The sequence below is a fragment of the Pleurodeles waltl genome, chromosome 10, assembly GCF_031143425.1.
Source record: "Pleurodeles waltl isolate 20211129_DDA chromosome 10, aPleWal1.hap1.20221129, whole genome shotgun sequence".
NCBI classification, from domain to species: Eukaryota; Metazoa; Chordata; class Amphibia; order Caudata; family Salamandridae; genus Pleurodeles; species Pleurodeles waltl.
In genome coordinates, this window is record NC_090449.1 from 157,174,173 (window position 1) to 157,195,498 (window position 21,326).

The 21,326-nt window shown below is 44.9% G+C and overlaps 1 protein-coding gene across 1 annotated transcript in view; it reads right to left on the bottom strand.

The window, feature by feature from the left end:
* Positions 1–2,793: 2,793 nt before the first annotated feature.
* The window catches only part of LOC138262396 (vomeronasal type-2 receptor 26-like), a 120,253-nt gene continuing 101,720 nt past the window's right edge, over positions 2,794–21,326 (bottom strand). Inside the window, exon 6 of the mRNA XM_069212298.1 lies at positions 2,794–3,689. Within this exon, the coding sequence (XP_069068399.1) occupies positions 2,794–3,689 (896 nt within the window). The remainder of the gene's footprint in view (positions 3,690–21,326) is intronic.

Genomic DNA, 21,326 nt, shown 5'->3' on the forward strand with positions numbered 1-21,326 from the left:
TTTTGATTTTGAAGTGGTGTGTATTTTCCTAATTTCTTAAGGAAGGAGATGTGTTGTACCCTGCTTTAGATCAGAGCTGCATCTTAAGCTGATCCACCTGTGTATGGGTACTATGGTGACCATGGAATGGAATGCACTTTGTTGAATGGTGAGGAGGCTGCTGTGGTGGCTGTTTGAGGAAAACTTTGCTTAATGAGGTGGTGGAATAAATATACTTGAAGAACCACATCTGTCTCAATGTTATTAGCCTCTAGAGAATCACTTCAAGTGTTTCTGCAGCTATTAAGATTTTAGAGAGGCCACTGCTTAAGCAGCAGTCGGATCTTAACCCACATATTACAGTTCCAATTGCCATTGGCTGAGCAGTGAATTCAGTGGGTAACCCTAGAGGCTTAAACGTTCCTGGTAACTGAAAATCTAGACTGTGGTAGCCTGTTTCAATGTACATGACCCAAGTGTTTGGTAAGCCTCAGGAGACACATTTGTGGGTGCTAATCCACTCCAGGAGTTTTCGGCTTTTTCTTAATGCAAAGTCAGCAGCAGTGTCTGACACCCACTGAGTTATACTGTTTGGCACCCATAGGCATTGAAACCAGCTCCTGCCTGATTGAAAACAGTGTATGTCTCTGTCTGGCATCTGTGCGTCAATGGATGGCATGTATTTGAAAACACTAGAGTAAAATCATTCAAGCTAGTTCTCGAGTTTTGAATCCTAAAACTACCCCGAGCATAGCATTTTCAAAGGGCACTGAAAATAGAGGACACACATGATTAATATATTCAAGGTGATATCTAGGTCCCAGAGATGCCTACAATGTTCTTCTGGTTTTTGGGTCTATCCTACATTTAAGTATCATGTTTTATCTACCACTTCAAAATCCGGTTACAGTCCTTTGTCTGCCTCATGGTTTAAAAAAAAGTAAGTGGTGCCATTGAGCTGTTTAGGGGCATAACAAAACTTGAGGGCCCTCCTGCAAAGTACCTGGAGGGGGCCCCCTACGCCTGGACTCAGTCACGGGTGTGCCCTGAGCCCAGTGTACCGTGCTGAGGGGCCCCTTGGAGCTCGCCCCCTTCACCGCCAATGCCAATACATGCATCGCGCCACTTTGTAACCCATTGCGCCACATTGTGCCTGTGCGAGGCATAATGTATGCAAGGGGGGTGTTCCCCCATTAGGGGGGGCCAACAAATGTCACAAAGTAGGCGTTAAAAGGGGACACACCATTATTTATAATGGGTCCCTATCTACTGTTCGGGGTTAACGCCAAAATATTGGCGCTAACCCAGAACAGTACATCAATACTGTCAAATATTTTGATGCTATTGCCCCCTACCCTGAGCCAGGGTGCGCTGTATTTTAAATACTGCACACACATGGTGACGGTAGGGGTGTGCAAAGGGGTGCAAGAAAAGTGGAACTGCACTTGGTGCAGTGCCACTTTTCTTAAATCTGCCCCTATGTTTTTTTTTTACTTAAAAAAAAGGTGATTTAGAAAGAAAGATTGTGCTAAACTCCATGTTCCTTAACATACTATAGATGTAATGGATATATGCGTGGCACAATTTGGGTTTATGAATCATTGAAAAGTTATTCCGCTGAAGGTAAAAAAAAAATTGGGTATGTTTAAAAAAAGGACATCTTGTAGTGCACTGTAAACATCCTAAAGTACCTTATTTTATTTAATAAATCATGGTGAGATTTCCTCATTCCATTATTCCACAAATTAATTCTGAGCTGCAGTGAATACTCTCCTTTTACTCGACCTCCTACATGGCAGTACTTTTTTTTTTTAACTGCACACTTTTTCTGTTCCATGTGAAAGTAAATACACTTCACTGCCTGTTCCACCACCGTCCCAGTCGTTCGGTTATTCTTCGCTTTCTCTCTCCACCCTGATTTGGCTGCCACATCAAGGACAAAGCAGGGAAACACGTTTGCTTTTGTTCTGACATTAGTTGGATCCTGTGTGAGTTCGTCCTTGAAACTGCAGAGCTCAAACGGAAGAGAGAGGGCGGTCACTGAAACACGGTTTATGGTCTCATCTCAGGTGTGTCTCTAAGGGTAAATCTGAGACAGGTCCTGGGTAGTGCTCTGCTTAAGAGCTGCCCAGCTCCACCTGTAAAGGGGCATTTTCAGGGTCATTATCAAAATAAACACAGCTCCTGACCTCCACTCCTTCTCTCTCCAGCTCTTAGCTCCCCGCTGACAAAGCGTTCTCCCTTAGTTCTGCACAGCTCCACATTCCATATGGCAGGAGCTTCAGCTCTGCTGCCGGCAGAACAGAACAGAAACCTCTCCCACATGTCATGCAGATAAAACAAGCATACAGACCTGTGAAATGTGCTCCCGCTCAGAAACCGTAGAGTGGCGTCATTCTGTCAGGCTAGTAGACTCTAGTATCAGATCTGCTAAAGGACTCCAAGTCAAGGGTGTTTATTATTAACTTTATATAAGCACTGCACCTTCCTGAAGCAAAGTGATTAATGTCAGATCACGTAAGGTCAGTTAGGACGTGGAAGATGAGGAGCTCTGTGTGTGCATGTTACTGCGTTTCATTGAAGTGTAAGTAAAAAAAAAAGAGAATGCAAGTTCATTGGGGCACATACCCAATGAAGCTACATTTCATGGGCAGTTAGGATGTTAGGGGAATTAATGAACATAGTTTTCATTTTTTGGAGTTAGATTTTATTTATGAGACACTGTTAAAATTTATTTTCTATGGAAGAAGATGCTAATTGCCTTATAGGGTAAGAATCAATAGTTAAGCTATATTTTAATGAGTGAAAAACTGTTCACTTTTTGCCAACAAGAAACTCTTTTGTGTTGCGATCCGGTCTTAGTAAAATAATGTAGCACTTGGGAATGAATATACAACCCAGGAGTCCCGCAGTGGAGGCCAGGATTGCGAAAATCTCCACGGCCACCATGTATTTTCCCTTGGTGCTCAGGTAGGCTGGGATGAAGGCCACCCACACACTGCAGAAGACCATCATACTAAATGTAATGAGCTGAGCCTCGTTAAAAGAGTCCGGCAACCTTCTGGCAAAGAACGCCAAAAGAAAGCTCAAGAGAGCCAAAACTCCAATGTAGCCAATAACAAGGTATAGAGCAACAGCAGAGCCATCATTGCACTGCAGAATCATCTTCCCCATTTCAGAGGTGTCGACATCTGGGAAAGGTGGAGCAAGGATGATCCACACAATACATATTATACCTTCCCCCAAAGATAAGAAGATGACTAAAGAGTTTCCAAGTCTTGGTCCAACCCACTTCCTCAGCTGGCTGCCTGGCTTTGTGGCATTGAAGGCCAACACTACTGTGACAGTTTTTGCCAGAACAGAAGAAACAGCAATGGTAAAAATAATGGAAAAGCTTGTTTGCCGTAGAAGGCATGTTAGTTTTACAGGACGGCCGATGAATATTAAGCAACAGAGGAAGGAAAGTATTAGAGAAATAAGGAGGATGTAGCTCAGGTCTCGGTTGTTGGCTTTTACAAGAGCTGTGTGATGGTGTTTTATAAAGTTTGCTAGAACAACAACTCCTACTACAGAAAACAAAACTGAGGTGGATGCTAATGTGACACCCAGTGGATCCTCATAAGACAAAATCTCCAGGGTCCTTGGAATGCAGGTATCCTTCTTCTCATTCGGCCATTGATCTCTGGGGCACATCAAGCAATTCTCCATGTCTAGTAGGAAAAGAAAAATAAATTAAAAAGAAAGAATGTCATGCCAAGCTGTCAGAAAATATAAGTAGGTGAAAAACACCAGTGGACTTAATATTGCTATGATTCTCATATAGTTTTTAGTAAAGTCACATTCAAAGCATAGGTATTATGATTTCTCTCAGGAGACCCCCAAGAATAACTGCAGTATTCATAATATCCATTTGCCTCCCTCCACCCCACTCTCCTCACCTATCCATTAATATGCCCACCATTTACCGCATATTGTGGAGTATTTCCTGGGGCACCCACCTGCCACATATATGGGCGTCTCTAATTTTGCACAACTGTCCATACCTGCCTTCCATTCCCTCAACTGGGAGGTGGGGGAGTGGACGTCTGGCACCTTTCAGTATTTACCAACGTCTCTTTGTGCAAGTTTTGTCCCATGTACACCTGTTTGGTCATCCCTTGGGTCCCCCCAGTTTATTTAGAATGTCCATTGTGAGAAATTGTGTTGGTTGACTGGGGTGTGAACCCTGGTCAAGCAACAGCCAAAATCCAGTCCCTTGCAGACTGAACCACGAAAAGTCACTAAAGTAACCTATGCTTAACCCTGGGTAGTCTGGCACAAAAAGCAGTCAGGCTTAACTTAGAGGCAATGTGTAAAGTATTCATCCAGCATGCAAACAGTAATACAGTGAAAACACAACAGAAGAAAGAACCCAAACCAATTTAGAAAAGTAAAGTAAATTATAATGAATTATTTGACACCAAAACAACAAACATCCAATCAGTAGAACCGGAGTAATGATTTGTTTTGAAGTTTTAAGTGAAGTCTACCGCCTAAAAGAGCAAAGCGGCAACTGCAAACTTTTAGTTGCGTGAGACCAGGTCAAAGTCAAAAGTTGAGGCAGACTGTGATGGGGCACAGTTCAGATACAAGAAGTGGATAGGGTCCAGTCAGTGCTTAACTTCGGACATAGAAAAATTCTTGAAGAAAACTGTCTGAAAAGGTAAAGTTTAATGGGTCAAGGCTTCAGGAGGTGTCAGAGGAGGGAGCATCATTGTCAGATGTGCTTGTGTCAAAGCTGCGGTGAAGTTTTCTATGTTCAGACTTAGTATTTCCAAAATGGGAGTCGAAAAACTCCAGCGGGACAAAGCAGAGGCCTGTAGCCGAAGACAGTTGTACGCTTTATCAGACATCCCCTTGGCAAAGGACAGCTAAAATGATTTTGCTGCTGCAGAGAAGGGCATAGTGGGAGAAGCCACAAAGTCAATCTGACTGGCGATGCACCTCGGGCAGATAAGTGAGCAGGTTGGTCCCAGTCTCTTCCTGGTTCTGATGGCACTTTTTTGGCCAAATTTTGTTGAAGTCCTCAGTTTTGGAAATTAGCCATCTGAGCACCTTTAGCACCAGAGCCAAGGGTCCAAGACTAGTGGGACACCTCAGAAGGGGGTTCAGGATTCACTTGGGCTAAGTGGTAGAATGGTCCATCTATCTAAGTCCTCTGGGGTTTCAGGGGGGAGTGGCCAAAGGTTCAAGCTCCAGGATTGCCCGGGCTCCCAGGCCATGTGGATCCCCAGGTAGCAGGTGCTCAAGCGATGTTTAGGGAGAGTAGGATGCCAGGTTTTGTCCCATTGGTCTCTGACAGGCCAGGATATGAATTAAGCACAGCCCTGTTGCATCTGAAAGGGTGATGAAAAAAAAGAAAGACATTGTCGGCATAGAGGGCTATCCTGTCCTCTAGTGCCATTCCCTATTCAAATCCCCAGAACTAGGTGTTGTAATGCACCCAGGTTACTAAGGGTTCTATTGCCAGAGAAAAAGGGGGGAAGACAAGGATCACACCTGCCTCATTTTCCACTGGAATTTAAGTTGAGGAGCTATTCCCCCATTTACCCACACTTTTCTTGTGATCAAGTATATATTATGCGTACATAGGACATAAATTGTGCACCAAGTCCCATTGTATCTAGTACCACGTGTTGGAAAACGCAGTTCAAAGGATCAAAGGCTTTCTCGAAGTCAAGGAACATGAGCGCTGTGGAGCAATGCAGTGTTTGGAATCAGGGCTGGGACAAGTGTACTCTTTGGATGCAATGGAGTGTGCCGCGATTGTGGCTGAATCCCCGTTGTTCTGAGTAGAGTAGACAGCACAACATGCAGGTGAGGACTCTCGTCAGGACCTTAGCAAACAGCTTGACCTCAGTACTGGTAATAGAGATAGGCTGATACAAGGGGCATTGGTCGGATGGCTTGTCAAGTTTCGGCTGCACCACTATGGTGGCTAGGTTTATCTCTGCAGGAAAGTGGATACATATTTAGAATGGGGGAAGTCTACAATAGTATTCCCTTGGGAATTCATCTGGTCTGAGGGTTTTTCCAGGGTTCAGATCCAAGAGCGCCACATTGATCTTCTGAATGATCAGTGGCTGATCAAGTTCCTCTCATTCAGTGGGGGTCAGTCTGGGCAGTAAGATGTCCGCAACTAGTGATGGCTGGTTTTCAGCTGCTGGGTGTTCATATTCAGCATAAAGAAAGCCATAGTACTGCTCAAAGGTTATCTTGGAGATGGTCAAGGCTTGCCCTCTGTTTGTTTTAGTGATGCTGGGCACCACTTTAGACTCCATTCTCTTTAGTAGCAAGCCAATGTAGAAGCTTGCTGGATTTGTCACCTCATTCACATACTCTCCTAGTTGAGACCTCCCACCACCACTGAGCCTCATTCAGGCACAGCTGGCGCGAGGAGGCCTTCTCTCCTACCAGGTGACAGCTCACCATTTCTGGTAAGTTGCCCAGATTCCTGTTCTCTAATATTACAAGATGTGTCTAATTCTGAGATTTGGGCATGTGTCTTGCGGGATTTACCTCTATTGTAGGACGAAGCCACCCCATACATGGTGGCTTTAAAGGCTTCCCACTGTGTCCCACGTGAATCCACTGCCCTCTTGTTGGTACATAGGAAAGCCTTTAGCTGAGCATCTAGAATCAGGATGAATTGATTGTCCAAAAGAAATCAATCGTTGAGTCACCATATCTGTCTCCCTCCCTTCTCAAGGCCCGACATGAACCGTGACAGGGTCCGCAATACTCTTTGTGAGAATATGCAAACCTCTTATGTGTAGGAGGTCGGGGCTGAGAGCAACAAATAGTCAATACGAATAATGAGCCATGGGCTGCAGAGAAATGCATGTTTTCTCTAACCTTAGGTTTCCATACACTCCAGACATTGCATAGACCCAAGCCTTGGGCCCAGTTGGTGAGTCCCTTCCTTGCCCTGAAGGTACCCTATGGGGCTTGAAGGGGGCCCAAGATATCATAGAAGTCTCCAACCATGAATGTCTTACCTGGGGTAGGGACAGTATAAGATCACTAAGGCCCTCATTTTGACATCGGCTGTAAAAACCGCCTACCGCCACGGCGACGGCTGCCAAAAGACCATCACCTTGGCTACCACTCATCTGCCATATTATGACCACAGCCGGATTTCCGCCACAAGAATGGTGGAAATACGGCTGTGGCCATGCCGGCGGATGGCAGTAAGGTGGCCAGTAGACCACAGCCAGCCATATTATGACCCATAATACTGCCTGGCGGTGTTCTGCTGGCGGTGGCCCGTCCCGTTCCCTACTAGAGGACCAGGGGAGGGGGGTATTGTGTGTATGTGTGGGAGTATGTGAATGTTTGTGTGTGCGTGGATGTGAGTGTCTTGCGTGTTGAATGCGTGTGTGCATGTATGGAGGTGTGAGTGCATGTATGTTGTGTTATGTGAATGCGTGTCTGTGTGTATGTTTGAAAGTGTGTGCGGATGTGTGTGTGAATGGATGTATGCATCCGTGTAAGCATGTGGGAATGGGTGTGTATATGCGTGTGTGTGTGAAGGGGGGCGTGACTGTAGGGAGGGTGAGGGGGTCTGGAGCGGTAGGGAGGGTTGGGGGATAACTGGAGTGGAAGGGGGGAGACCCCTATCAGTGACAGGGAATTCTTTGTCACTGATGTGGCCTACCGCCATGGTTTTCATGATGTTACGAACGCCACGAAAACCATGGCGGTAGGCGGGATCATAATCCCGCAGGCGGAACAATGGCGGCCGCTGGGCTGGAGATGGATATCTCCAGCCCGGCAGCTGTTACCGCAGTGGCGGTCAGAGTGGTACAAAGCCAACCTGCCAATGTCATAATATGGGGGTAAGTACTGCCAGCCTGTTGGCGGTACTTACCGGCACATTAACGCCAACCGCCAGGGTCGTAATGACCCCCTAAGTGTCAGTTGTGTAACTCCCCATGAAGCCACTGGAGATCTGGGAGTCCTCAATTGGCAGGGACTTACTGAACAGAATGGCTACTCCTCTGCTGACATGCATTAATCGCACATGATACACTTTATTATAGCCATACCTGGCCAAGAATGTGGAGTTGGCTTGTAGAAGGAGGTCCCCTTGTAGTATCACGATTAGTGGAGTATGCAGTGTAGGAATTACATGAAGGCCCAATGTTTAATGGGGTCTAAGAGACCTTTCGCATTCCATGTCATTACTGTAAAATTAGTCATGGCGGTCTGCATGGGGAGCAATGAGGAGGGGTAAGAAACGTAGTGTGGCCTGTCCAGGTCCCTCGGAAAACCCTATGGACTCCTATGTACCAGCTCCCACCAAATTAGGGCTATGGTCCCTCTGGTAATGTGGAGCATTTGGGCTGCAGAATGTGCCTAGTGACCTAAAAACAAAAAATACAACATAACAGTTTAACCAAACCCCCTTCCACCCAACTTCTCCCACTTTATACCCCCCCAGCAGAAGCATCTAAATCCCCAACTTTTAACTAGGCAATAACATTAGCCATCCCTGTCCCCCTCTCCCAGTCTCCCCAGCCTTCAAGGGCTCTGTAAATGCTATATTGGTGCTAGTGTGCAGTAAATTGTTCATTCAAACAGATTATACCCTCTTTATATACCTAGAGTTCCATCTTTGTGGGGAGCGGGCCCCCTACAGTCCCAGTCTTCAGTTGGTCTTGGATGCCTACCCCTTCGCTCTCCAAATCCAATATAGCCGGGGCCTCCTGGTGACCCCAGTGCCCTTTTCGGGACCTCTTCCAACACCTGAGGCAGCTTTGTCTATCTCCTGCTGTTCCCCAGCCTCCAGGCCCTGGGCGCCTGTGCCATGGGGATAGATGGTTTGTCTATAGTGGCTTCCTCTGTGGTCTTGAAAAAGTGTGATTTGCCCTTGTGGATCACTCATAGTTGTGCCAGAAATAGGGGCATATACTGTAGTTCCACGGCTTTCAGTTTTTGTTTGGCACGATCATATGTCATTTGGACTTGACAAGCATAGTCCGGGAATATCAGCACGCATCCAGATGGGTATATGAGTTGGCACTTCTCTCTCATTCCACGTACGATGATATCCCAATCTCAATAGTTCCGCATTTTGGCAATCATGGGGCGAGGTAAGGCCCTGAGGGCAGTAGAGTAGTTGTGCAAAAACCACCCTATGTGCCTATTTGATGTTAAAGCATGGTGAGAGTAGGATATAACCTATTCATGATTTAACCTACTGCTTCAGGAACTATACTGGTGATGATCCCTCCACACTCTCTGGGAATCAGATGAAACAGGGGTTACTTCTGTGGACTCTGTTTTTCGTGTCCTCAGCCTGGTTGGTAAGGGACTTAGAACTAGAGGCCTCATGGGGCAACTCTGTCTCAAGGATCTCCCTTTGTATCATCCAGTTTAGAGATGCATCCCTCTGCTTTGGTGTTTCTAGCTGTGGTATTGCAGAGATCTTGCTGTAGAAGGCCCACAGACACCCATTTTTCTCTGATCTCGGTTTAGAGGGCGGATAAAGAATCTTGTATTGCTTGCAGGATTACTGAAGTATCTCATACTCCAGGTATGCTGTCAACTTGGGGCTCTCCACCAGTTGCCTCTCTCTGGCCTCTGGTCTTCTCAATCTTAGTTTGGACTGGGTTTGCAGGGGTTTTGTTGCACCCTACTCCACCCTGGGGCACCTGACCGGCCACTGGCTCCGATGATTCCCTGTGTGTCGTAGGCAGCGCAAAGCTTTGCTTGCCTGCCTGCATCTCAGAACTCCAGCCATAGGCAGCTTGTGGGATCCAAGGTCTGTTTTGGAAAAAGGTGCGGTCCTCAGCTACTCCTGAGGTGGTCAGGCTCTGGTGCGATTGTGGGGGAGGGGCAGGAGGTGGGGATGCAGCTGCAGGACTAACCACCAGCCCCCTGCCATGTACAGTATGTTGTCTTTTGTTTGGAGTTACATGTGCACCTGGGCCTTACCAAAAAGTAGTTGTATGTTCCTGGGCCCCTTCTGGCTCATCCAGGCCCCAGAAGTCGATCTGCTTCCCCATGACCTCAATCAGCAGGATGCTAAGAACCACTGGATTGGGGGAGGGTGTGGCCAAAAGAAACAATGCCCATCTCTGGGTTGCGGAACAGGTGCCGCAACTATTAGAATGGAAGAGGGATAAGGACTGATGTATACTAGCGAAGAAAGGAGTGTACAAGGGCCGGGGATGCCCCCAGAAATGGGCTAGAATTTTGGGCCACTGGAATAAATATCAAGGTTTTATCTGTGACTCTTTTGGTCCAGGCTCTGGGGAAAGATTTGTGTCTGAAAATTGAATTCAACTATTGTCCATGCAGAGGATAAGGGAAGAGATCACGTTCTTATTGATGTAGGCTGAGATATTATTATCATTTTTAAATATGTTGATGCACAACCAGGTTTTCTTTGTTTTACCTACAGTAATATTAATAGGGTCATCCTGCTACGGGCACGTGGTCGAGAGCTGGTTCCCACTGTGGGGCCCTTGACTGATATTCTGCAGGTCTTTCAGTCACTTATTTAATGGTCCCGGGTGTTCGGGTTCCATCCAAATGCATCAGGATGATTTATGTGCCCCCCCTCTCAGGGTCACCGGTGGCAGCAATGGTTAGGGGTCCACTCGGGCAGTAGCATAGTGTGTGTTTGCTGGTCCCTGTGGATCAGAAGGCTTTCACTGCCTGTTCAGCCAGGAGTCAATGCACAGCCACACCCGCGCTCCTCTCACTGGCACCGCACTCCTGCCCTACCAGATTGTGCTAGGGTCTAACCACTCCACGGCCAACTCTGCCATTCAAGGCGTCTTCCAAGAATTATTTGTCCCCACTCCCTGTGGGTCAGACCAGAGGCTGCCCTGGGCAGCAAGTCAGGGGAGTTTTCCCTGGCTTCCCCAGTCTCAGTATCCTCAGAGAGAGGAAATAATTTGTACTGTAGCTCGTGCAGCCGGGAGTCAACACCTGCTATTGCTGCCATTTTGAAGCAAGCGCCAATCTCCTGGTCCGCATGGTGTGTGTTTGGGTCAACTGCACAGTGTTCTTGTGACCTGCCACCCTTCTCTCCGTGATGCTGACGGGTTTGGAGTGTCGAGCTAGGGATGCATGCCTGTCAGCACCACCTTTGGCCTTAATGTCCTGGAAGCCGGGGAAGGCCCTCAGAAATGAGCATTCGCCATCTTGGCTATCCTAGCTCTGCCCCAAGGTTCTCTCAAATTTATATTTTAGAAATGCATATGTTTTATGCTGAAACACAAATGTATTAAAAAGAATCTTGTTTGGTCTGTAGTGTTGTTTACTCTCTTCCCACTACTGATGGTTCTTATCCTGGTCACTGCAAGTGACTCCTTTAACAACACTCTTCAGTCAGCCTTTGACTCCCACTTTCCTATTCACACCATCACTCCTGCTGCATCACATTCCCACAATCAACTCTTTGAGAAGCCGATGTTCATCCATCTGTATAGCTCCAGGAAATGCCAGACCACATCGCACCTCAACAATTAAAGCCCTGAGTCCCACCACAAAAGCTCCTTAAACAGCTTAGTTTCCCTCTTACTTTGACCTTACTTTCTGCACGATTAACTTTCTTTTTTCCTTCTCTGCTGTAACCTAACCTGTCCACTAACTGTACCTACTACTTCTTTAAAATATACCTTATCAGGGGCACACACAACACATTCCTCAATGCCTCCTGTACACTTACACACTTACACACACCACCACAACCCCATTCCAATTAGCCCGAATCACTCATGTACCCTCTTCAAAGGAGCTTCTCTTCTCTCAATTTATATGAATGCAACAAAAATGTTCCCCCTATATTTCAAACCCTTTAATTTTAAAAAGTGTCTTGAAGAAAGGTTTCACAAAAACGGGGTTGGTGGCAAAATATCCCCCAACAAGAGAAAATTGGGAAGAGAAGTGAAAATCAGCACAACCTCAAATCTCTCCTCAGGCATCAGAGGGGAAGGTGATTTATTATTAGCCAGAGTAGCAAGCATGTCCATGAGCCAAGTGTGTATTGTATTGTGTTTATGTTTAATTTCCTGTTATTTGGAGATTTTTTGTTTAGTGGCCACATCTCTTTACAGTCATCTCAGAGACCTTCAAGGAACTATGTAAGGGGACTAGCAGTTGGGTGTTCAGGCAGTCAATGATTCATTGGTCATATGCCCATGGTGGACCAATAGGTCACTGCGAGGAAGCAAGGCATTAAATCAACCAGAGCAGGGGGTTTCAGTCCAAATATAAATGTAGACGTCACATAAATTACTTGTGGTAAGGAGGCTCTAGAAATAAACCTCGTGAGCCGAGGAGTCTACTCCCATTTTGTGCACATAAATCCGCTATACCTTAAACAAATCATTTGCAGTGGTGGTAAGGGCCAGCTTTAGGAGGGTGTGACCGGTGAGGTAGCAATGGGCGCTGATCTGGGGTGGAAGGTGGTGTTTTGCAATAACATAAGGTTTTAAAGCACCTGGTGCAGAGTTCCGTGTGCCCTACAGCCTTCAGGCAGCAATAAAAATGTCACAATAACTCTTGTAATTATTGTTCCTGCTAGCGAGAGAGACAGATCAAAGTTTTGTCTACTGGCAGTTTTGACTCCCCATGAGGTAGCGCAGAGGATTAATATGCCTGCTGTGAAGAACAGATTGGAATTTTATGTTGCTAGTTGAGTGGAACAATAAAGCCAGCCTTTACAAGCCCTTTAATTCAAACGAAATGTATGTGAGGGGGGCTATGGAGTGATAAGGGGCATTTTTGCAAGGAAGAGTTCGGGGGCGATGGGTGGGGCCAAAAAGATTGTTGCACCTGGTATCTCCAGCTCTAAATCCGGAGGTGGCCCAACAACTGTGGAACTCTTTCCCAGATGACATAAGACGTGAAAAAGAGTTGAGCCCTTCAAAAAACTTTTTTAAACTATTTTTTCAACCAGCGCATCATTTACAAAGCCATCATGACCAGCACTTCACTTATGTGGTTCTTGGCAGACCCACTGCCAGAACACATGCAGACTTAGAACTGTAAAAATGCAAAAAATCAAGGCAGCAGGCTAATATCATCTAGGCATACTGAATCTGGAACAGCATCACCATATTCATCAGTACTGCATAAAATTTCCAGCAACACTGAAAGAGCTCTTACATCCAATACGGGTAGAGCAGCGCTATATAAGTACCATAAATAAATAAAATCACTGAGCTAAAATCAAGTCAGTTGTGGGTCACCAAACCTGGGTGCCTAGGGAGTATGAAGAGTATACACCTATTCCTAATATAGTGAAGGCCACAGCCATGCAGTGATTTTGATGACGCACTGCCTTGAACTGTACCTTGCCTTTCATCAGACATCAGTTTCTGGTTTCCAAGGTTTGTGTGTTGTGGTCTGTTTGGTATAATTCGAGGATGGAATTGGCTGCATTGTTCTGGGTTCTTGTAATTTCTGGATTCTTTGTAGACTCAGCACCTGATACCAGTCACATTGGTGTTAGAGAGCAAACATTATTAATAAAATATGAGTATCTAAAATGTAACATATAATGTGTACTAAAATAACTTAATTAGATAAATGTGTATTAGAAAAATAAAATATGCATGTTTAAAATGTAGATGACATGGTGTCTGCCACTTTGAATTCTATGTGCACTATTAAATTACAGCCAGATGTAGCAAGATATGCTTTTGCGATTCTGAAATTGCGAGTCGGTGCGACTCGCAATTTCAGAATCGCAAAAGCATATGCAGAATGGTGTCTCAGACACCTTCAGCGACTCGCTATGGGGTCGCAAAGACCCACCTCATCAATATTCATGAGGTGGGTCGCATTTTGCGACCCCATAGCGAGTCCCTGCACTCACAGGGATAGTGGCCCACTGAAGTCAGCAGACCTCCATGTCTTTGACTGCTGTTTAAATAAAGCAGTTTTTCTTTCATTTGCAGCCCTTTTTCCTTGAAGGAAAACGAGTTGCAAAATGAAAAAAATACCGAAACCATTTGGTTTAGTTTTTTTCAGAGTAGGCAGTGCCATAGGACCACTGCCTGCTCTGAAAAAATATTTTTGTAGACATTCACAAAGGGGAAGGGGTCCCATGGGGACCCCTTCCCTTTTGCGAGTGTGAGTTGCTTTGCGACCGCATTCGCGGTCACAAAGCAATTCTGAATTGCGATGCGAGTCGCAAATGGGAATGGAACACCCCTTCCTATTTGCGAGTCGCATTCACAAATTGCGAGTCGGTACCGACTCGCAATTTGTGAATGTGCATCACAGGAGGCCGTTTGCATGGCGCAAACTGCGATTTTCGCAGTTTGCGACATGCAAACGGCTTGCTACATCTGGCCCTACATGCACTGACAAAAGATGAATAATATTAATGAGCAAAACTAATGATGTGAAATTAATGTTAAAGTTGTTTTATTTTTCATGTATTTACATGAGTAAAAAGGCTTACATTTTAGTATTTTTCCAGAAGCACAATGTGGAAATGTTATGCTGACTTTCCTGAAATGCTTTTGCAAACATTGTTTATTAGACATCCCATTGGAAGCTCACAGTGGAAATCTACAGTCTTCTCACTCTGTACTTCCTTGTGATAAATATGATAAATATTGAAAGTTTTAACAATGGGCTTTAGTTTCTGGTAGGAAGTAATGTCAGCTAAATGTCATGTTCTGTGCTGTTTTTTTTACAGCGCTAATATTAATTTGAGGAAACTACAGACCAGAGAGGGGTGTCAACATGAGCCTCTCTTGAAGAATCAATGAAGAAAGGTACAACTGAAGCTCATGCGATATTCACTTGGTTGCTCACTGTTAGAAATGGTTTTTTTTTGGCTGGCAGTCAGGTTACCCCCTGCCAAGCAAGAACCCTCACTCTAGTCAGGGTAAGTCACACACAATCCAAATTATCCTGTGCCCACCCTCTGGTAGCTTGGCACTGAGCAGTCAGGCTTAACTTAGAAGGCAATGTGTAAAGTATTTGTGCAATAAATCATACAATAACACAATATAGCACCACAAAAATACACCACACAGTGTTTAGAAAAATATATAATATTTATCTGGATATTTGTGGGTCAAAACAATAAAAGATGCAATATGAATTTGTGAAGATATCACTGAAAGTGTCTAAGGGGGTCATTCCGACCCTGGCGGTCATAGACCGCCAGGGCCGGGGACCGCGTATGCACCGCCAACAGCTGGCGGTGCATCCAGGCCAATTCTGCCAGCGCCGCCATGGGGATTCCGACCCCCTTCCCGCCATCCTGGTCCTGGCGGTAAAAACCGCCAGGAACAGGATGGCGGGAACGGGTGTCGTGGGGCCCCTGGGGGCCCCTGCAGTGCCCATGCCACTGGCATGGGCACTGCAGGGGCCCCATTGAAATTTTCAGTGTCTGCACCCGTCGCACCCTTTCCACTCCGCCGGCTCCATTCGGAGCCGGCATCCTCGTGGAAGGGGGTTTCCCGCTGGGCGGGCGGGCGGCCTTCTGGCGGTCGCCCGCCAGCCCAGCGGGAAACTCAGAATGTGCACTGCGGTCATTTGACCGCGGTGCGGACATTCGGTGGCTGCCGCCGGCCATTCGGTTACCGCGGCCGGCGGGAGTCGGAATGACCCCCTAAGTCTTTAAAAAGCAAACAAAGTCTCTTTCAAGCACAAAGTACCTGGTTTGGAGTGGAAAATCTCCGCAGAGGGCCGCAGAGGAGGAGATGCGTGGAAAAATGGTGTGTGCATCCGTTTCGCCCCTTCACACACAGACTTGCATTGTTATTTTTCACGCGGGGAGACGTGCGTCGTTCTATGGGAAGAAAAATGGTGTGTGCGTCGGTTTCGCCCCTTCACACATGGACTTGCGTCGTTTTCAGTTTTTTTCACTCAGGGAAGATGTGCGTCGTTTTCCGGCCCGCGGACCGTCTCCTTCTATGGATCGCGGGATTACCAGATGTCCCAGGGTCTGTGCGGCTGCACGTCGTTCCTGGAGGCTATGCGTGGAATTTGCTTTCTCACGGCAGGCGGCGCGTAGATTTCCTCTCTGGAAGTCGGGCGACGTTGTCCATGCGAGGCCGTGCGTCGATGTTCCGGTCGCACCGCAGGCGTCGCGTCAAGCGGCGTCTTTCTAAATTGGCGTGCAGTGAATTTCTCACCGCGGAGCAAGCTGTGCGTCAAATTTTTGGACGCATGAGGATTCCAAATGAAAAAGAGAAGTCTTTTTGGTCCTGAGACTTCAGGGAACAGAAGGAAAGCTCTATCCAAGTCCTTGGAGAACACTTTTGCAGCCAGGCAAGAGTTCAGCAAGGCAGCAGGCCAACAGCAAGGCAGCAGTCCTTTGTAGAAAGCTGACAGGTGAGTCCTTTGAGCAGCCAGGCAGTTCTTCTTGGCAGGATGCAGGTTCTGGTTCTGGTTCAGGTTTCTTCTCCAGCAAGTGTCTGAGGTGGTAGGGCAGAGGCCCTGTTTTATACCAAACTGTGCCTTTGAAGTGGGGGTGACTTCAAAGAGTGGCTAAGAAGTGCACCAGGCCCCCTTTCAGTTCAATCCTGTCTGCCAGGGTCCCAGTAGGGGGTGTGGCAGTCCTTTGTGTGAGGGTAGGCCCTCCACCCTCCCAGCCCAGGAAGACCCATTCAAAATGCAGATGTATGCAAGTGAGGCTGAGTACCCTGTGTTTGGGGTGTGTCTGAGTGAATGCACAAGGATCTGTCAACTAAACCTAGCCAGACGTGGATTGTAAGGCACAGAAGGATGTATGTGCAAAGAAATGCTCACTTTCTAAAAGTGGCATTTCTAGAATAGTAATATTAAATCCGACTTCACCATTCTGGCCATACTAAATATGATCTTCCTGCTCCTTTCAGATCAGCAGCTGCCACTTCAACAATGTATGAGGGCAGCCCCAATGTTAGCCTATGAAGGGAGCAGGCCTCACAGTAGTGTAAAAATGAATTTAGGGGTTTTACATTACCAGGACATATAAACTACATAGGTACATGTCCTGCCTTTTACCCACACAGCACCATGCTCTAGGGGTTACCTAGGGCACACATTAGGGGTGACTTATATGTAGAAAAAGGGGAGTTTTAGGCTTGGCAAGTACTTTTAAATGCCAAGTCGAAGTGGCAGTGAAACTGCACACACAGGCCTTGCAATGGCAGGCCAGAGACAAGGTGAAGGGGCTACTTAAGTGGGTGGCACAAACAGTGCTGCAGGCCTACTAGTAGCATTTAATTTACAGGCCCTAGGCACATATAGTGCACTCTTCTAGGGTCTTACAAGTAAATCAAATAGCCAATCCTGGATAAACAAATCAACAGTACAATTTACACAGAGAGCATATGCACTTTAGCACTGGTTAGCAGTGGAAAAGTGCCCAGAGTTCAAAAGCCAACAACCACAGGTCAGAAAACTTAGGAGGAAGGAGGCAAAAAGTTTGGGGATGACCCTGTCAAAAAGCCAGGTCCAACACTCACTATCACACCTCATAGTCTTGTCCAATAGAAGCTTAGTTAGTGATTTTTGGGACCTTAATTTAGCAACGTTTTAGGTGCTGTAAGTCAATTCCAGTTCTGTTTCTTTCCAGTTCAGTTCTTTGCAGTTTCAATTCTGTGCAGATCTTATGTCCAGTTGTTTATGCTTTTAAAAGTTCAGTTACTTCAGGGCCAACATGACTCCACTGGTGCCCCTTTAAATGCTCCAGATGCTGACTGCTGAAGACCTACTGTTCCTGTGTTCAGCTGATGAAGATTCTGCTAGCTGCTGTCTCATTTAAGAGGGATATAAGCAATGTGCATGTGTTTTTCTTTTGCAGGTTTTCCCTTAGAAATCCAACTGCATATTTTTGTGAGCGTCATAGCTAGATGTTTTCCAAATTAATTTTTATCTTATTTTACATTTTTGCATGTGCAAAGCCCCGCTCCACACATGTTTTTGAATTTAGAGTTTGGCAGTTAGGATGTCTGACCCAATAACTGTATTAACTGTTTATTAATGATTGTGATGGATTCAACTGCACAACTAATGAAGATTATTGCTATTTCTCAAATAATTCTGTTGTTATTCTGTTATTTTAGAGTATTTAATTGTAATTGCTCTTATAAGATTGAGATTCTCCAGACAATTTGGACAGCATGTGTTGTTTCTGTATTGCTATCATTTGGATTTACACAACATTTAAGTGACCTTAGCACTGTTAATATAAGTGCAATAAATGTTAAAACGTTACGAAATTGGTGTGGTGATTCATGGCCACATAGGTCATGGTGTGTATAAATTGCTGACTCCTTATTGCATATTGTTGTTGGTTATGGCTATTGGGTCTCATTGTTTGATTTGGTGATCTTATTACTCCTGTCTGAGTCAAAAGATTTGAGTTGACCTCTGAGAGTAGTAGATGCCACTGCCCTACTACGTGTCACTTTAGCATAATTTAGGAGGTCACACGCCCACAGAATTTGGTAGCAGAGGATGGTTTAGTCTCAATAGGAGAGGGATCATCTATGGATTTTGGTTGTGCCAGTGCTTGTTTAGATATGGTTTTATCTCAACAGGAGAGAGATCATCCTGGTTTAGAGAGATTTGGTTTTGCCAATGCTTGTTTAGATGCGATTTCGTATGTTCCCAGTGTTTCCACTGTTGTTTGAGTTCTAAGTAGGGTTTGCACTTGCAATGCTTTGGTAAATCGCAGGTGAATTGTTATTTATGAGCAAAAAAGAGAGTTTGCATACTCCAAAGTAGCTGAGTAGGGAGTTTCCATCCTCCAAGGGGTGAGAGTTGGGAAATCATCAAACTTCAAATGAGTGTGGCGCTTTGTGCTAAAAAATTGTCAATGTGGTTGTTGTTGTAACGGACCCTGCGAGGTCTAAGACTCCGGAGTATTGTACAAGTGTATAAGACACTTGTTTTGTTGTTGTTGTTTACTTGTCTACAGTGTTGGTGTAGTTGTATTCCCAGTGTGTGTGTTAAGTGAGTGCTTGTTTGGTTGGTATTAGGTGAATCCTGGGTGCACATGGAGGATCCGTACTAACCGGAGTGAGGTTTGCGGGTCAAATCTTACTTGCATTTGTGAGCAAGCCAGAGAGTATGAATAGCTGTTTGTGCAAAAGGCCACAGTCAAAATTTCTGTAAGGCCTCTGAAGTGTTTGAATCCTCCCTGTAGAAAGAAAACAAGTTGTTTTTGTTGATTTTCTGGTGCTCGCGATATTTAGCATTTAGTTTTCTGTGTGACTAGAGTTTGAAGGACAAGCCGCAGGTCTTTGTCAGTGGCTGTGTAGAGTGAAAGTGATGTCACTGGGTCCACCCTGGGTGTTGGTAGGTTGGTGAAAGGAGTCATGCACAGATTGGTGGTCAACCGTGAACAGCTATTGGTTAAGAATAGCAAGTGAAAGGGATTTTTGGAGTGAAATACTTCCTGTTTTGAATTTAATTTGTAGTTTAAGTCCTATTTAAGGTAAAAATGAAAATGTTCAAAGCATTAAAAAGTGGGATAAGAGAAGATGCTTTCATTCCAGTTAGAATAGGAGAAATTGTCCCACCAGAAGGTACACCTGCATACATAGTAATAGAAGAAAAAGGTCCACCAGCATGTATTTGGTTAAAACAGTGGTGCAAATAACAGAGAAGGAAGGATGCTCAGCTTTCCCTACTCATGGAAGTTTTAATATGAACATTTTATAAAATCTGAGAAGAGTTCTTTATGAGTTAAAGCCAGTAGCCAGACAATAAGAAAAATTAAGATTTGAGAGACGAATGCGAAAAGCTGAGAAAACATTGTTAAAAGCTATATGGCATAATGAGCAGACTTTTTGGAGAACAGAAACCTTACAAGGTATTATGATGTTCCCTGCAATTTCACAAACAAAAGGAGACAGTGTCAGACTAAAGACAAAGGAAAATAAATGGGTTGAGGTCCGATGAAGCTAAAAGGTCACTGATTGATGATAGTGATTTGGATGATGATGAATTTATAACACAATTATTGAGAAATTGTCCTCCTCCTTATGCAGCAGAAGAGGCACGTCAAGGTGTTAGTGCTAGTTCAAGTGTGCCTCCAGTTGTAGTAACACAGAGTCAAGAACAGTTTGCAATTAATGTTCTTACTATTACAGTAACTCAGACTCCTGTAATTCAGACTGTAGCTCAGCCTGTAATATATTCTACGCTTCCTGTTGTTAGTTCTGCACAGAGTATTACAGTCCTGGTGGTACCACAGATATTTCAGAAACCAATGATGGTTCAGGTGGAGTCTATACCTAATTCAATAACTCCTGTACACATTGTTAGTCAAGCTCAGACAATGCCATTGTCTAATCAGTATTTACAGGTCAGAGTTCTGGAATGATCTACTTGGGAAATCAGAATACTTCACCAGATCCAGAAGCATTAACAGTTCCTGCCACAATTGGTCCAGATTTTCCATTGTATGCTATTGGCAATATAGAGAGCAATGTGCAGAACCCTAATTTAGCTAATGCTGCAATGTTTTCACCTTTTACTTCAAATGCAGAAATGAATAGACTCAATGCTACTGTGGGAGTTATGTCTCCAATAAATCAGACTTTTGACAAAACAGGTCCGCTTATAGAGGTAACTTGTCCTGGGATCTCACAAACTCTGGTGAATCCAAATTCAGTTCTAATGTCACCTGACAAAGTGATGGGTCTGTCATAATACTACACAATGTTTGCCTAATGTGACTAATAATTTTTATTTACACGGCTTGACAACTCAGCAGTTAACAGAATGGTTGGAGAAAATGAGTGGAGCATCAGCAATGAAATTAGTTGCTGAAGGGGAGAGGACATTGAATCTGGCAAGATTAAAATTGGAATTAAATTAAATGATTGAGAGAACACTTGAATTAAATAGTATTGACTCATATAATGAAGATGAGTTATGTTTCATATGTAAAGATGTCACAAACAGAGCAGGGCTGGCACATCAGAAATTATCTGAAAAATATGAAGAGGCTATTGAGAAATGTAAACCATTAAAGAGGAGTTACAGATTAGAATTTGTTTAAAAAACATTGCAAACATGAGCTCACCTGGAATGAAAATTCATATTAGAGAATTAATCCAAAGTAAACAGACATGGGGAGCATTAGATAAAAGGGAAGGCAGATGGGTAAAGAAAAGAGAGCAGAAGAAAAAAGAGTCTGTGACTTCGAACTCTGCTGACATTCATGAGACTGATAGTCCAGTGAAAATATTACCAATGAGAGAAATTCCTGGAGGGAATTATATTCATGTTCTTTGAAGCAGAAGTGATATTTTGTCCTTCACAAATGATTACCTGAGATTGAGAGAGAAGCCAGGTGAATGGTACAAACAGACAGACTGGCTTGT